Source organism: Salvelinus alpinus, chromosome 2 (assembly GCF_045679555.1).
Source record: "Salvelinus alpinus chromosome 2, SLU_Salpinus.1, whole genome shotgun sequence".
NCBI lineage: Eukaryota > Metazoa > Chordata > Actinopteri > Salmoniformes > Salmonidae > Salvelinus > Salvelinus alpinus.
Window position 1 is genome coordinate 52,005,124 of NC_092087.1, and position 17,527 is coordinate 52,022,650.

General features: G+C 41.2%; 1 protein-coding gene across 2 annotated transcripts; it reads right to left on the minus strand.

Moving 5' to 3' along the window:
- Nucleotides 1-299: 299 nt before the first annotated feature.
- On the minus strand, nucleotides 300-16,661 carry LOC139564585 (syntaxin-18-like). 2 transcript variants are annotated; one of them, XM_071384229.1, is made up of 11 exons: nucleotides 16,348-16,661; nucleotides 4,815-4,882; nucleotides 3,577-3,692; nucleotides 3,335-3,412; nucleotides 3,161-3,227; nucleotides 2,710-2,828; nucleotides 2,161-2,258; nucleotides 1,960-2,018; nucleotides 1,785-1,854; nucleotides 1,573-1,653; nucleotides 300-1,348 (listed from the first exon to the last, which is right to left on the minus strand). In XM_071384229.1, the coding sequence occupies exons 1-11, from the start codon at nucleotides 16,498-16,500 to the stop codon at nucleotides 1,253-1,255; spliced, it is 1,005 nt and encodes a 334-aa protein (XP_071240330.1). In that variant the 5' UTR covers nucleotides 16,501-16,661; the 3' UTR covers nucleotides 300-1,252. The 2 variants fall into 2 exon arrangements, with proteins under 2 accessions (XP_071240330.1, XP_071240321.1); XM_071384220.1 differs by having other exon boundaries at nucleotides 2,707-2,828.
- Between the last annotated feature and the right edge of the window lie 866 nt (nucleotides 16,662-17,527).

Consider the following 17,527-nt stretch of genomic DNA (forward strand, 5'->3'; position numbering starts at 1 on the left):
GCTTTGAACTGTAAACCAAATATCTATTAAAATGCACACATTTCACATCAACCTTAGAGTAATCCATCATATGTAAAACAAGAGATGAAGTTCCTTCATGTTCATTTCCAAAGCCAATTCTTTGGATCGTGGTTCATGCCATAGGCCCAGCTTTCTAGATCTGTATATAATCTGGATACTATTGTTTTGCCATGAACTAGACTAGAGAATGGCTGAAGTACAATCCATATAATATATCAACTAGTGAAAGTGTGTATTTCTTGCTGTAACTTGGGTAAATAAGAAAAAAAAAATGAAAATGTCATTCACAAGCAATGCTTCATTTTATTGGTGTTAGGACCAGGTTTTTACACAAGCAGTGTAAGTGCAAAGTGGAGTTATAACAACACATAAATACTCCCATTGATTGATCATAACCACTATCTTCACACAAACAAAAGGCTTACATGCTCGTTGTAACTCAATAACTATTCTTGAAAATATCCCATCTGCAAGAGCTTAGCCTTAACTCATGGTATATTAGTAATTATTAACCGGGTGGTTCGAGCCCTGAATGCTGATTGGCTGAAAGCTGTGGTATGACAAAAAAAATGTATACCACAGCTAAGGGCTGTTTCCAGGCACTCTGCGTTGCGTCGTGGTAAGAACAGCCATTAGCCGTGGTATATTGGCGATATCCCACACCCCATCTGGCATTATTGCTTAATTATCTAATATCTTCTAAATGTGTACATACCATTGAAATAAATATATATGAAAGACCACAAGGGTTTAAAAAAACATTTTCTTCATCTCAACAAAGCATAAGTACACAATATCAAGATCTCAATACAGATTTTGATAGACTAATAGTTCAGAAACCACTTACTTCCTTTGAGAATGACAGCAGAGGACAGTTGCTGTTGATGCAATAACAAGCATAGTGGTCAGTATGTATGCGATACCGACTGCCCATATATACACAGTGCAGGTGGATGACAGCACTTTGCATTCAGCCAATAGCGTGCTTGGCTGAACAGGAAGAGTTACCTAGTAACATGCGTTTACACTGACTTCTAGTGGCTCGAGTACGGTTGACATGTAGTGAAGTCGTCATCAAAGCACTGGTCTGGGGTCAGTTTTCTGGGGGGGGGGTTAGGAAAAGCTGGTCCTAGACCCAACACTGTCCATCCAACCATATACTTCAATGTGATAAGCACTTAGGGCTAGGCCCGGGCTGATGTCCCTTCCTGGTTCTGCCAGGTTCAGGGGGTTAGCTGTCGTACCAATCCAGGAAGAGCAGAGAGAAGGAGCACATGACAAGGAAGAAGAGGATCCAGACACGGAATCCAGCATTGTTTTTGATGGCCTGGAAACAAGTTAAGCGTACAATGAAACATACAGAGCTAAAACAGATCACTGGCTGTGTTGAGCAACCTCGAGTCAGTTCTAAATATTTGGTAAAAATGTTTTTTAAATAAAAGTTATATCCAATGGAAATCTATGGATATAGCCATAATCTAAAAATACAACAATATACAGTATAATGAGTAGGGGAAACTACTGGGGTTGTTTAGCATAACCTGCCATTACCTCTCGGATGTCCTCGTTTCCCTCTTTAACGTTTTCAGTGGCTCCCACAACTAGCTGATGGATACTGTCGATATCAGTTTCCTGTGAACAATGCATCGACAGGAAGTAAGTAACACACTAATAACACATCAATAACACCTTATTAAGTGGGATGGGCATTCTTTTCAATAGAGCCATTTTCCTTCAGGGATGGCCAAATGGAGGTCACTCACTTGCATTAGCACCTTCTCCGCAAAGATCTCCTGGAGTCGCGAGATCTCGACGACCTTGCCCTCGATTTGCCTGAAAGACATTAGGGAGGAGATTGTTTCATCTTTGCTTCACCTCAGTCATATCTAGAAATGTAGTGGTAAAAAAAATGGTCTGAAGGACTGATTAGACACTCACCTAACTTCATCAACTAGGTTGCTCATCTCACTCACCAGCCTCTGATTCTCTTGTTCAAACTAGACAGAGTGAAACATGTATTGTAAATGCTGTGTAGAATCAGACAACAACATAAAGGCAATAATAGCAGTAACACAATGCATTGGAGAGAGGGAGAGCACATAGAAGCATACACAACATCTCTGTTCCATAGTTCCATACCATCTGCATCTCCTCAGGCGAGAGCTCGTCCTCCACACGGCCCTGGCCCTCCTCCCACAGGCTCACGTTGTTCTCCGGCACCTCCGTCACGCTCCGCTCTTCAGGGAGAAAACAAAAAGGGAGAAATACATCCCGTCTTCACTTCAAGCTCACGCAAACATCAAATCACTCCTGTGACTGTCATAGCCATTTATTTTCCGCTCTATCCATTTCCCTTTATCACACAAAGTCACTCCTTTCATAACCATCCCTTTACCTCTATCCAATTTGCTTTATTTTAAATACAGAAGTTGACCATTTTCATTCAAACATTTGAGTTTTAGGCACTTGTAAGATTTCCACGTGCAAATAGCGCTAAATGTCAAATGATTATACCAGTAGTAGTAAATAAATGAAAATCCATGAGAGAATAACAAGTTACATGTAGAGATGTGTGGGGCTGTAATAAAGACAAACACCATATAAATAGTCGGCTGTAGTGACTCAAAATAGATGTTCTTTCCACCCAGAGTCTCTTTGGGAACTCGTCTTGGTCTCTGTACTCACCACCGCCGCCGCTGCTGCTGCTGCTCTCCTCCTTAGCCGTTTTCTCCTCGCTGTGCTGCTCCGCCGGTGAGCTTCTCTCTACCGCCGCCCTACTGTGGTGGTGCTCTGGCTCTAGTCTGGACCTGGAATAATATCAAAACACCAAAGGTCAGGCTTCCTAAAAGCCCCCCAAAAAACACAAGGCGAGGTCACAACATATATTATGGAGATAGCTTACTGCCAAAAATGTTGTCAATGAATGAAGAATCATTCACAAATAAATTATGTGTTATGAATATACATTTGTCAGAATTCAACTCAACGGTCCCTGAAATCAAGAATTCTGTCAATAAATGAATAACTCAAGTTATTTTTTTCCATAATAGATGCGATTACTTTTAACCTTCCATTGCAATTTGTTAAAAAATGTAAATATTATTATATATTTTTTTTTAATGATCTTTAAAACACTCACAGTCTCTTCTTGTCCACCACTCTCTTCACTCGTATAGCCCTCTGCTCGGAGTAAAGCTTGCATACTCCTGCAAACAGGAATGATCAACACAAATCCGATATTGTCGACATTATTACAAAGTACTTACAATATGCACCGACGTCAAATATATCGTGACGTCGCCAATGAGCCCACCTCTCAAATATTTCTCGATGAGGTCGAGGACCGCCACCCTGTGCTCTCTGATCTGTGTCGGTATGACCTGCTTCTCAGCTGGAAGGGCGACAACAAATGACAAAAGGGTTCTTATTATTGTGCATTATACAGTATGTCCAGTACATGCAAACCAATGGATTCACACACACACACACACACACACACACACACACACACACACACACACACACACACACACACACACACACACACACACACACCTTCAGAGCGGAGCTGCTTGATGGCCTCAGAGCAGGTTCTCATGAAGATCTGGGCATCCTGGTCGATCTGGTCTCGCTCATTGTCTGTCATCCGGGTTAGGTCTGACGAGATGAGACTACAAAACACACAAAGCAATTGAAAGGAAACAAATCATATTTGGACCCAGGTCTGCTGTAAACTAGGTCTGCAGATTCTGTGCAGTTAAATGAAAATGCTAAGCCTATGTTGCCCTCTAGTGGATTCCTACTGTATAGCTAATAGATCATTCCCTCAGAATGATAGTTCTGGGATGACTGACATGCTCATTTCTCATTTTCTGTCAAAGAAACATGAAAAAGGCACCCAGACCTTTCCTGTGTTTGCAGTGTTTAATAAAAAATAATACAAATAAATACTTAAGTCAATTCTATGGGAAGATCACAATGTACTTCTTCCCATGTAAACTAATAATATGTTTTTATTATCACATTTTTAATGCATGTGACAGGTTTTTAATCACATTCTTTTTGGGGGGGGGGGGGCTAATAGATCCAAATTGCTGCCTCTAAACTAAGGTAAGAAAATGTGATAACGTTTTTCAAGGCCAGCCCTGCGAGCGCGCACACACTGCCCTCGGGGCCTTGACCAGATGAAGCCTATGATTAGTCCCAGGGCGTGATTTGCTCTTCACTTGGTTGCAGCTCAATTATTCCACCCAATTAGACTGAGTCTCCAAAAGACCACCCCACTCGCTACTGACCCTGTGCCAGCGCCTGCCTTTCCCAACCACCCACCTCAATTAGACCAGTCAGACCTTAGAGCCTGCAACACAGCCTGCAGTCAACTCTGTAGACAGACAGACAGACAGAGACAGACAGAGACAGACAGACAGACACAGACAGAGAGTAGCTCCGGCCACTTTAGCCCCTAAGCCTATATAACTACTGCTTAGGCTTATGGTGATTAGTTAATGCCATCTACTTCTTTGACAATGAAGGCTCTCGGGTTGAGAAGGTTAAAACCTTTTTTGGATCCTTTATGAGACTGATGTTTCAAAGAGGAAAAGGCTCAATCAAGTTGGCAAAAGGTTAGATACATCCCAATCCACATGGAGGCCGAGCTGAACCCTTCCTGGAGGATTTTCTTTAGGCCAAACATGTGAAAAGGGATTAGCCCTACATCTTATAGCCACATGAAAGTCACTGTTGAAAACAGACAGTAAAAAGGACAGGGTTTGGTGACCTGAGACGAGGATTACCTTCCAGCATTCACATAGTCCTTCCTGTGCTGCAGCAGGAAGTCTTTCAGCTTGGTGATGTTGGAGATCTGTCAAAATGAAGAGAAAACACATTAGAGAAGTCTATCAATGTCTTCATGTTTCGCTCTCTATTTGTTGGCCACATCTTCTTTCATGATTTTGTCCCTGTCATGTCTTAAAGTAATGATGGACTGTCATTTCTCTTTGCTTATTTGAGCTGTTCTTGCCATAATATGGACTTGGTATTTTACTAAATAGGGCTATCTTCTGTATACCACAACACAACTGATTGACTTAAACGCATTAAGAAAGAAAGAAATTCCCCAAATTAACTTTTAACAAGGCACACCTGTTAATTGAAATGCATTCCAGGTGACGAACTCATAAAGTTGGTTGAGAGAATGCCAAGAGTGTGCAAAGCTGTCAAGGCAAAGGGTGGCTACTTTGAAGAATCTCAAATATAAAATATATTATTTTGATTTGTTTAATACTTTTTTTGGTTACTAAATGATTCCATATGTCTTATTTCATAGTTTTGATATCTTCACTTTTATTTTACAATGTAGAAAATAGTTTTAAAAAATAAAGAGAAACCCTTGACTCAGTAGGTGTCCAAACTTTTGACTGGTACTGTATGTATGTATGTATGTATGTATGTATGTATGTATGTATGTATGTATGTATGTATGTATGTATGTATGTATGCATGTATGTATGTATGTATGCATGTATGTATATCATAATTTTTTTTGACACATTTTCTCCGCTCCTGACTGCATGTGCTGCCATAGAAATAGAATGAATAGAATGGTTGTCCAACAAGTCAATAATGGCATAATGGGTGGACTGGAAGCCATTATGAGTGTATCCATAGGAACAACGTTAGGTTGAAGATGACAATATTAGATGTCTCGCACAGCCGAATGCTGCAAAGACGTCTGAGAGGTTGGTGGATTTCATTCATTCACTGGTAGACCAAAGAGTTAGTTTCAGGCCCTGCTTGCATGTCTCAAGTTAGGCCTTCCTTTAAAATGACCAAACCTAGCATTCATTGACTGTGACAGGCCACCTTGTCCATCTGTCTCGCTCTATCCATTCTGAATTTTACGAATTAATATTGGTTTATGGCAAGACATACCAAATTCAAACTGGCAATTTCCTCGTTAAAATAGCCTAGCTCTTGTAAATAAAATCATTCTCTTCTATACACTGTAGCTCCCTGACAGAAAACATTTAAATACGCCTGAAATGTATAATCTGTCGACTATGTATCATAGATAAAATGTCCGGGAAGATGTGTGCACAGGAAAACCAGAGGAAACTCGGTGGAATCCAATATTTGCTCCTATAATTCGGTTAACATCGAAAAACCCCTAATTGCTTCCCCATCCACAGAGCGGAGCGCAAGAAGGACAGACTACACACACAGCAGGCTCTGTTTGGGGAAAATATAAGAGAAAAAAAAAACCTATGAGAGAATCCAGACAAGCGCCATGTTGAAAATGACACAATGAGTTCGACTGTGACAGAGACCCAGGGCGAGCGGGATTATTTTTCTAAAGCCAAACTACGCCGTCTTCGGTCCAGTTTTTTCCCTTCTAATGACCGTAATTACCAAATTGCTGCAGTGGTAAAGCACGACCTGGGTCCTGGTCTCTAATGGCGACCCTAAAAAATATCAACGAGAAGAAAAACAACAGGACTTTGAAAAGAAAAGGTTAAAAATAAATAAAAATAAATAAATACAGAGCTACAATTTGCTTGAAACCCATCACCTCTCCTAGAAAGCAAATAAGCATAGATGACTCGAGGTGTGACATTGCTTCAGAGCAATTAGAACAGAGCAGGTTTAAGATAACCGAGTAAAGGGCTGTGGCGGTGAGTCGACCCTTGTAATAATACAATTATCAGGGGTCAAAAGTTAATCGGTGTTCAGAGCACTTGGGAAGGGGTTGAGTGAAGCACAACGTTCCCATGGTTGAAAGGCAGGAGTATGTTGTTGTCTGCTGTCTGTGTTGTTGTCTGCTGTCTTGCTAGATTCAAGACGAATGCCCTGTCTGGGATGGGCAACTCCAATCCTCGGGGGCCTGAGTGTCTTTATTTTCCTCTTCTCCCAGACACTCACTATATAATCGCAGCTATAAACCCATATCATGCTAATTTGGCCTACAACTCAGAGTCACTACATTCTTCTGCTTTTGTAACACACCTTCTCACCAGCAGGTAGCAATAGGCTGCCAGTTTGGAGCCCTACTGGCTTTCAGGAGAGAACAGAGGAGAAGAGAGAAGATGTCAAGAGTGCTGGTTTGGGGGGGGGGGGGGGGGTTTGATCTGTCTCCTGTGTGTATACATTTGGGCTCAGATTCCCACTGCAACCTCCAGGGTTTGCAGGGGGTCACCGGGATCAATTGCTCTTGTAACTTAAGACTCTAAAGAGCTAGTAATACCTAAACAATGAGGAAGGGGGTAGCCTTGTGCTTGCGGCTGGAGGAGAGTGCGTGTGTGTCCTTGCCAAAGTATGCGAATGTATATGAATGTGCTTGTGCGCGTATGTTGTGTTTGGAGCGAGGCAGCAGGAGGAGACAGTCTGCCGGGCTACATCTAATCTCATCATCATCAAGGACCCCCACTCTATCTTCTCACTCTCTCCTGCCCCTCAGCCTGTACGAAGCGCAAACAAACCATCACAGTGCATTATTATTAAAACACATTTTTAAAGGCTTAGTCAGCTGATTTGTTTCTTAAGTCAGTCGGGGCAGGCTCTTTATTTGACTAAAACCAGGTAACTGAGATAATTTGATAATGATCACCCAGACTCCATTGCTTGACCCCTAGATGCCCATTTTGAAGCCTGTCCAAATATGATTTGAGATCTATAGACTATAACTAGCCTAATTGTTCAAAGAAGACACTATGAGAAACACTTAAAGCTCTTTGCAGTGGAGGGGACGTCGCCACATAGATCTTTTCACTGCATTTACGTCTTACTCTTGTGTATTAGAAATTGAGATTTCTGGTCAGTCACAGCAACACAGTCAATAATCTACACTCGCATTCAAAGGCAATCTAGGAGCTTTAAAAAAAAAAAATTGTCAAAGAATGTGCATTTTGCAGGGTTATAATCTGGACTACAACAAACATATCTAAACATCTCAGATTTCAAAAGAAATAGAGAAACATTTATTAAAAGCAAAATAATTTTTCTGGTTTTAGTTAAAACTAGGCCTATGAAATACTGCGGTGTTCACATAGCAGACTCATGGCGGCAGGATGATACCGGATGTCACTGTTTTCAATGAGATGACGACAGCAAATTCTGCCACAAAATACCATCCACTGGGTCCACTTTGTGGTTCAAAGTGCTTTATTTATTCAGTTAAAAATCTTGGCCGTAAGTTAGCGTGTTCTTCTAACCAGCTAGCCAGGCCAACTGCCAAGCAACGTACGGTAGTCCACGAGGGGGGGGGGGGGGGCAAAAACAAGCAACGTGTCCAATTGATGAACAAAGGCTCTGAGGTTTATCCTGTTCAAAGCAGCGCTCTCTCCTGACTACAATGGACGTGAACAATGTCATATTCTAGCTTCATTGAGAAAGGAAGAAATTGGGAACACATCAGACTTCCCCTCAGCCCCTCGGAACCTCTACCGCCTTCACTTATTTTAGCCCAGTCTTTCATTTTAACTTTAATGGAAAACATGACTAACAAACCTGAATGTTGTGTTGTTTGTTGGGTAGTTGAGCAACACTAATGTTTGGTTTTGTTGCACTTCAGGGATTCATTAATGAAACACACAGATGGACACATTCTCCTCAAGGCCTGTGTATATGGTGCCCACAGTAGAACAGACTAGATTAAACTAAATGTAGGCTACCCAAATGTAAATGTTAACTGGTAATTAGGTTTGCCTAATTCTTTGACACGTTCAATGTTTATTGTGTCTTTGTGAAAAAGGCAGGTAGGCCTATCACAATTTTTTTTTAAAGGGGACCATCGCGCTTTCCCAGAAGCTTGGCTGGTGCGTAAAACCTGCGAATTCATTCAAACAAAAAGGTCTAATGGGTCCGCACTTAAAAAGATGTCGCATAAAGCTTACTTCATTTTTTAAAATTAGTATTTTCATTGCATCAGGGATAGCGTACGCAAATGTTTTGGCTTCGCAGCCTTCTGTGAGTAGGTACAATTTTCTTTTAATTCAAGACAGCATTTGTACGGAACAAATGATGCAGTGAAAATCATTTAAAAAATGAAGTAAGCTTTCATGCAACAACTTTTTGTTTGGCCTATTACAAAAGCCCCGAAACCTTTTACAGTTGTTTTGAGAAAAGTCACTTTCCCTCTAAGGTTTGTTCTGGTGGTCCCTGAGCCTGAGAGTGGATGTTCCCTAGTTTGTGATTGAGGACATTTTTCTGTGTATTTTAATACAGATACATTAAATAATATCCTAATTGAGAATGTTTGAGTAATCTATTATCCTATAGATTACTTATTGTCTTATGTGGCCTAGGCCTATTTGTCAAGGAATGAGTCTCATTGCTTAATTAAATAATGCCGTTATGGCTCATATCAATCTGAATTTTGCCTATAAAGCCTGTGTCTCTGAAGCAGTACAGTATTTTTGTTACAATTACACTGTTTAGTCTGCCAAGTATCTGGATTTCATCTCGCTGCCCCCTAAGTTTGACACTCGTCCACAGACCTGTGTTTGTGCATTTACGTCTCCATATGACACTTTATTTTATTTATTTTTTTGCTAAACTGGCAAAATCCCCTTTCTTGAAATGTCTGTGGGCAAATGCTAGATAAGATTATATTCCGCACTTGCATTTGATGCCTCAAAATTCTATTTTCCTGGCCTCCGTGCGAAAACAGAGCAGAGATTAAACCATCTGGTAAAGACAGTGTTTAGCAGGACATTCAGATCAGGTAAATCCCCTCAAATCCCAACCTGGTGGTGAGAGAATACATTTGCAGTTGAGTGAGGGAAATATAGATATTTAAAAAAAATACTTTGTGGAAGATAATGAAGACTAGTGAGACTACAAAACATAAACCACTGATCATGACAGCGGATGCAGGTTCATGGCAATTATTGTGGGGTGACATGCAAAAACTTGCTCTGTGTCAACAGGGAGAAGAGTAAGAAAATGTGGTGAAGAGATTTGTTCAAATTAGGCGTGTGATTCTCAGGTAATGGGGCCAACAAATATAACCTAGGCTTGTACCTTATCTCTTAGCCTAACAGTTAGACTATGGCTTTCTAATTTTAGAGCAGCTACATTCCATCAAAGCATCACATTTACTGCCCTGTGTAAGCACTTCAAAACTTTATATTTTGCCAGAAAGTGTTTTTCCCCCAATAGGAGAGACTGTTTTAGGGAATTTCTCAGACATTCACAGTTCACTTGCGAACAGAACAATTATGTCTGAAATGGACCCAGGTTATCAAAATGTAACTCAATGTTTTGAGAATATACCAGATTATCATTTCCATTTCAAAATACGCCATGAGAGGGCAACCGCTACCTCGCTCGAGTTAGGTAATAAACGCATATTTCTAAGTGCTGGCTGATCACCTCACTTTTCGGACATTCAAAGAAAACACAGTAAAAAGCGGTCCATTGTGGAACGGCGCTGTTGATTTGAACAATTTCGGGGTGACCTCCTGCATTTAAACACGAGAAGAGCAGCCTGCTGTGGAGATGAGGGGAGCGGTGAAACTGAGATCACAGTACCTCAAACCGACCCCTGAGGTAAAAGATTCCCTCCCGATCACCGCACCTCAGACACTTACTAGCCGCTCTTACTAGTCCATCAAGCATTTTGCTTCGCCATAAAAAATATATGTTCACCCTCTGCAACGGGTAAAGTTTTGAGGGTAAAAAAACAACCCATACATGCTACTTTATATTTGTTTACTTTGAAGTTTTCCTCCCTATCTGTTTTGTGAAGTGTCACTGGGAACTGAGAAGGCAGTGCATGTCTTGGAGGGCGCCCACATCTGTTCAGCATTAGGGGCCGGCCGTCAACATTGTTACTTGGGACCTAATTTAATGTTTTCTCTGCTTTGATCTTCCACCTTTAATCACTGGCTCTTGGGAGGATCGGCTTTCCTCAAGAAATTGTTAGAAAGCTGAAAGAAAATGTTATTGCAGCATGTTTATGGAATCAAACATGTAAAGAGAGGGCTCGCACACAGAAAAAAAATGGATCCTGTATCTGAAGTCTTACAGAGAAAAGGATGAGGGGGTGGGGGCAGATGAAAACCACCACATAACTGTATGCAGTGAGGACATTCCAAAATTTCAATTTCTCCAAACATTGGTTCACCAAGATCGTTTCAGATGATATCGGTAGCACAGGGGAGACAGCGGGAGGGTGGGGGCCCAGGGTCGGGGGGTGCACCACAGGCTAGGTTTGAGTTTCCTCAAATCAGCATCCCTGCTTTCATTAAACCATCATTTCCAATATCATTGCAACAGGGGTGCGAGAGGCATAACAAAGCATAGTTGTGTGGAGCTGAGTGACTGGGCTTGTTTCTCCTGGCTATGGTTGGTGGGGACATCAGGTATGGATCAAGAGCTGATGTCCCTGGGGAAATCCAGAGGAGTTCTTCAAGGTGCCTTTGATAGGGCTTGTATCCATGATACTCACTTCTGCATAGTGGTCACGCTGCATGTGGCGCACTTATTCTATTTGCCAGTCGCTTTCAATGAGCCCTCTTTATTTCTACACCAATGATGGGTCGCGACTATGTGGTGGGTGAGAGTCTGAAAGTCCAGGAAGACCACAGATCTAGGATCCACGGATCTATCCACAACCTACTGCATTTGAATGACATGTTAAAAAAAAAAAAAAAAAAGTTTTAAAAAAGAGGAAGATGTGGGGGTAAAGAACACAGCCTCTCATCAGGACTGTCCATCACTGGGTGTTTCATATTAGGCTATCCCCTAACATTGGAACAGGCTTTAATCAAGGAAGGCCCAAAACATTTTCAGACTCCAGCCGCCCAAGCCAGACTGTTCTCTCTGCTACCGCACAGCAAGCGGTACTAATGCACTAAGTACTAAGTCTGGAATCAACAGGACCCTGAACAGCTTCTACCCCAAGCCATAAGACTACCAAACGAGACAGGTAATAGCTAATTCAATGGCTACCCGGAGTATCTGCATTAGAGGTCGAACCGATTATGATTTTTCAACGCCGATGCCGATTATTGGAGGACTAAAAAAAAGCCGATACCGATTAATCGGCCGATATTTTTTGTTTATTTGTAATAATGACAATTACAACAATACTGAATGAACACTTATTTTAACTTAATATAATACATCAATAAAATCAATTTAGCCTCAAATAAATAATGAAACATGTTTAATTTGGTTTAAATAATGCAAAAACAAAGTGTTGGAGAAGTAAAAGTGCAACATGTGCCATGTAAGAAAGCTAACGTTTAAGTTCCTTGCTCAGAACATGAGAACATATGAAAGCTGGTGGTTCCTTTTAACATGAGTCTTCAATATTCCCAGGTAAGAAGTTTTAGGTTGTAGTTATTATAGGAATTATAGGACTATTGCTCTCTATACCATTTGTATTTCATTAACCTTTGACTATTGGATGTTCTTATAGGCACTTTAGTATTGCCAGTGTAACAGTATAGCTTCCATACTTCTCCTCGCTCCTACCTGGGCTCGAACCAGGAACACAACGACTACAGCCACCCTCGAAGCAGCATTACCCATGCAGAGCAAGGGGAATAACTACTCCAAGTCTCAGAGCGAGTGACGTTTGAAATGCTATTAGCGCGCACCCCGCTAACCATTTCACATCGGTTACACCAGCCTAATCTCGGGAGTTGATAGGCTTGAAGCACAGCGAAGAGCTTCTGGCAAAACGCAGGAAAGCGCTGTTTGAATGAATGCTTACGAGCCTGCTGCTGCCTACCACCGCTCAGTCAGACTGCTCTATCAAATCATAGACTTAGTTATAACATAATAACACACAGAAATACGAGCCTTAGGTCATTAATATGGTCGAATCCGGAAACTATCATCTCGAAAACAAGACGTTTATTCTTTCAGTGAAATACAGAACCGTTCCGTATTTTATCTAACGGGTGGCATCCATAAGTCTAAATATTCCTGTTACATTGCACAACCTTCAATGTTATGTCATAATTACGTAAAATTCTGGCAAATTAGGCAGCCAAAACTGTTGCTAATACACTGACTCTGCGTGCAATGAACGCAAGAGAAGTGACACAATTTCACCTGGTTAATATTGCCTGCTAACCTGGATTTCTTTTAGCTAAATATGCAGGTTTAAAAATGTATACTTCTGTGTATTGATTTTAAGAAAGGCATTGATGTTTATGGTTAGGTACACATTGGAGCAACGATACGCACCGCATCGATTATATACAACGCAGGACAACCTAGAAAAACTAGTAATATCATCAACCATGTGTAGTTATAACTAGTGATTATGATTGATTGTTTTTTATAAGATAACTTTAATGCTAGCTAGCAACTTACCTTGGCTTCTACTGCATTCGCGTAACAGGCAGGCTCCTCGTGGAGTGCAATGTAATCAGGTGGTTAGAACGTTGGACTAGTTAACTGTAAGGTTGCAAGATTGAATCCCCCGAGCTGACAAGGTAAAAATCCGTAGTTCTGCCCCTGAACGAGGCAGTTAACCCACCGTTCCTAGGCCGTCATTGAAAATAAGAATGTGTTCTTAACTGACTTGCCTAGTTAAATAAAGATTAAATAAAAGGTGTAAAAAAATAATAATTAAAAAAAAATTCGTCCAAATCGGTGTCCAAAAACACAGATTTCCGATTGTTATGAAAACTTGAAATCGGCCCTAATTAATCGGCCATTCCGATTAATCGGTCGACCTCTAATCTGCATTGACCCGATTTTTACACTAACTCTATGCACACACACTGGACTCTACCCACACATACTTACGCTGACAACCCAACACACACTACATACTGTGCATTCGGCAAAGTATTCAGACCTCTTCACATTTTGTTACGTTACAGCCTTATTCTAAAATTTATTTTAAAAAAGAATCCTCAGCAATTTATACACAATACCCCATAATGACAAAGTGAAACCAGGTTAAGAATTTTTTGCAAATCTATTAAATATAAAAAACAAATACCTTATTTACATAAGTATTCAGACCCTTTGCTATGAGACTCGAAATTGAGCTCAGATGCATCCTGTTATCATTGAACATCCTTGAGATGTTTCTACAACTTGGAGTTCACCTGCAGTAAATTCAATTGATTGGACATGATTTGGAAAGGCACACACCTGTCTATATAAAGGTCCCACAGTTGACAGTGCATGTCAGAGAAAAAACTAAGCTATGAGGTCGAAGGAATTGTCTGTAGAGCTCTGAGACAGGATTGTGTTGAGGCACATATCTGGGGAAGGGTACCAAAACATTTCTTTAGCATTGAAGATCCCCATCATTCTTAAATGGAAGAAGTTTAGAACCACCAAGACTCTTCCGAGAGCTGGCCGCCCGGCCAAACTGAGCAATCGGGAGAAGGGCCTTGGTCATGGACGGTGACCAAGAACCCGATGGTCACCCTGACAGAGCGCCAGAGTTCCTCTGTGGAGATGTGAGAACCTTCCAGAAGGACAACAATCTCTGTAACACCCCACATATCAGGTCTTTATGGTAGAGTGGCCAGACGGAAGCCACTCCTCAGTAAAAAGGCACATGACAGCCTGCTTGGAGTTTGCCAAAAGGCACCTAAAGACTCTCAGACCATGAGAAACAAGATTCTCTGGACTGATGAAACCAAGATTGAACTCTGGCCTGAATGCCAAGCGTCACATCTGGAGGAAACCAGGCACCGCTCATCATTTGCCCAATACCATCCCTACGGTGAAGCATGGTGGTGGCAGGATCAGCAGCAGGGACTGGGAGACTAGGCAGGATCGAGGAAAAGGAACAGCGCAAAGCATAGAGAGATTCTTGATGAAAACCCGCTCCAGAGCGCTTAGGACCTCAGACTGGGGCGAACGTTCACCTTCCAACAGGACAAAGACCCAAGCACACTGCCAAGACAATGCAGGAGTGGCATCGGGACAAGTCTCTGAATGTCCTTGAGTGACCCAGCCAGAGCCCGGACTTGAACCCGATTGCACATCTCCGGAGAGACCTGAAAATAGCTGTGCAGCAACGCTCCTCATCCAACTTGACAGAGCTTGAGAGGATCTGCAGAGAAGAATGCGAAAAACTCCCCAAATACAGGTGTGCCAAGCTTGTAGCGTCATACCCAAGAAGACTAGAGGCTGTAATCACTGCAAAATGTGCTTCAAAAAAGTATTGGGTAAAGGGTCTGAATACTTGTGTAAATGTGATATTTCCATTTTTAATACATTTGCCAAAATTTCTAAAAACCTGTTTTTGCTTTGTCATTATGGGATATTTTGTGTAGATTGATGAGGAAAAATACAACTTAATCCATTTTTGAACAAGGCTGTAACGTAACAAAATGTGGGAAAAAATAAAGGGGTCTGAATACTTTCCGAATGCACTGTATGCCCACACACTTTCCCACTCAGCACATACACTGGTATTGTCTATCCTGTTGCCCAGTCACTTTACCCCTACCTACAGTGCATTCAAAAAGTACTCATATACCCTCCACTTATTCCACATTTTGTTGTGTTACAGCCGAGCAGATGGGCTGAGAACAGAGAGGAGAAAAAAACGCAAGGAAATCAAAAGATAACTTATCTAAAGGGATTTGACTTCTCAAACACGGCAAAAAGACGACAATATCACCTTATTAATTCAGCCACTTACTTAGCTAAGTAGTAAGTAAAACATTTAGGGGTCATGTTAACGCAGAATTCTTCATTTTTCATGCAGGAAAAAATTATAACGCATAATAAATATCTTGCTGCGTTTTGTAAACGCATATCTAAAATGGTTGTTATTGTAATTTCTGCTCGGCATCAGACTAATTGTGTGCTTCAGTTGCACTTCTTCCACTTGGATGAGAATTCACAAATAGGCATTCTATCAGCAGACAGCGCTCTGACTGTAGCTACTTTTCTCGGTGTAGCCAGCCTACTTATCTCCGGGAAATACAATAAACTTTAAGAAAAACATTAGGAAATGTAGCTGGCTACACCGAGAAAATGTGTAGCTATCTAGCTAGTAGAATACACTGACTGTATGTAGGCGTTCCGGAACGCACCACTAACCTGTCAAATGCAAAAAGTAGTAGGTGACTAGCTAAGTTACATGCTAACTTAGCATGTAAGTGTTAACTTTCATGACTTCCAGATACGTTTGACTAATGTCGTTAGCACGCTAGCCTCTGACTCGGCTAACGTTAGCTAACTGACGAGCTAGCTAGCTACCATTAGCTATAACGGCACCGAACTCTATTAATTTCCATCTCTACACAACTGTTATTAAAATAAATTAGCTACATTAACGTTAGCTAACGTTAGCTAGCAAGGCAAACGTTAGCCTGTGCAGTGAATGTCACTCACCACTTCCTTCGCCTTGAGAGAAAATCCATGTTTGGGTCTGCTCTTCTTGAAGATTTCATCTTTCGGCAAATCAAACCCTACTCCGATAGCTTTATTTCGGGTTTTTACCGTTTTGACACTGGCTTTGAACAGTAAAGTTATATCAACAGCCATTTCTGTCAGTAGCACGGCAGTACACGCCACTGTCAACAGCGACACGTCACCACATTCAACGTCATATTTTTGCGACGCATGGGTGCGTTCCAAACATGCATGGTTGGCCACTTTAGTGACAATGCCGGTGTTTGGAGGATATATTGGCAGGATGTTGTTAGGCCCGAGACTAAGTCGATGGTCGGCAAACCGTGCAAATATATCCTCCAAACACCGGGTTCGAGGGCATTATCACTTTTATACAAAAGGTTACCAACCTATTCAAATAATGATTGACATATTTTCATAAAAAAGGTTATTTTGTTGAATTTATTCATAGTATTTTATCCTTCCACAAGATACAGTCCTGACACAAATTTAGGGTTGCTACCCAAGCCATTTGTTCTATCGATTCAGTTGCCAGAGCTGCGACCCAGTTGTTCAGTCTTTTTGTTCTGTGTCTATGGACGCGACCCAGACATTCGTTCTAAATGTTCCATTGCCATACTGGCTGCCAACGTTCTTATCCATTGCTTGCTAGCTAGCCAACTACAGTTCATTTACAGTCATGTCAAACAGTACTGTCAGAATAACACCAGTAGCTGCATTTGCATTTGTTTAACCTGTTTTCTAGTGAGATGTATTTCAACGCATCCATTACAATGAGCTAATGAGGCGCGATTTCGCCTGGTATAGAAAATGTGATCTTTCATCAGGACACTGTTTTTCAGAGGAGCTAGCCAACAACACAGCTAACACAATCACTTCAAACTGAAGCTGGAAAGAATGCAAACTAGCTGCACTTCATTTTGTTTTACCTTTTTTAAATTTACATTTCTTTGTATATATCCATAAAAATGCCTGTCTGTCTCATCCAGACTGCCGACACGTTCATTACTATGGGACAGTTGGAGATCGAATTTGAATATTGAAACAATGTTGCAAATGTCGGAGAGACAGATAGCAAGGTTTATACACTAATGTCCACTGTTGAAAACTAAATGTTAGTGTGCAATGTGAGATAATGTCTAGATGCTTTTTATAGTGG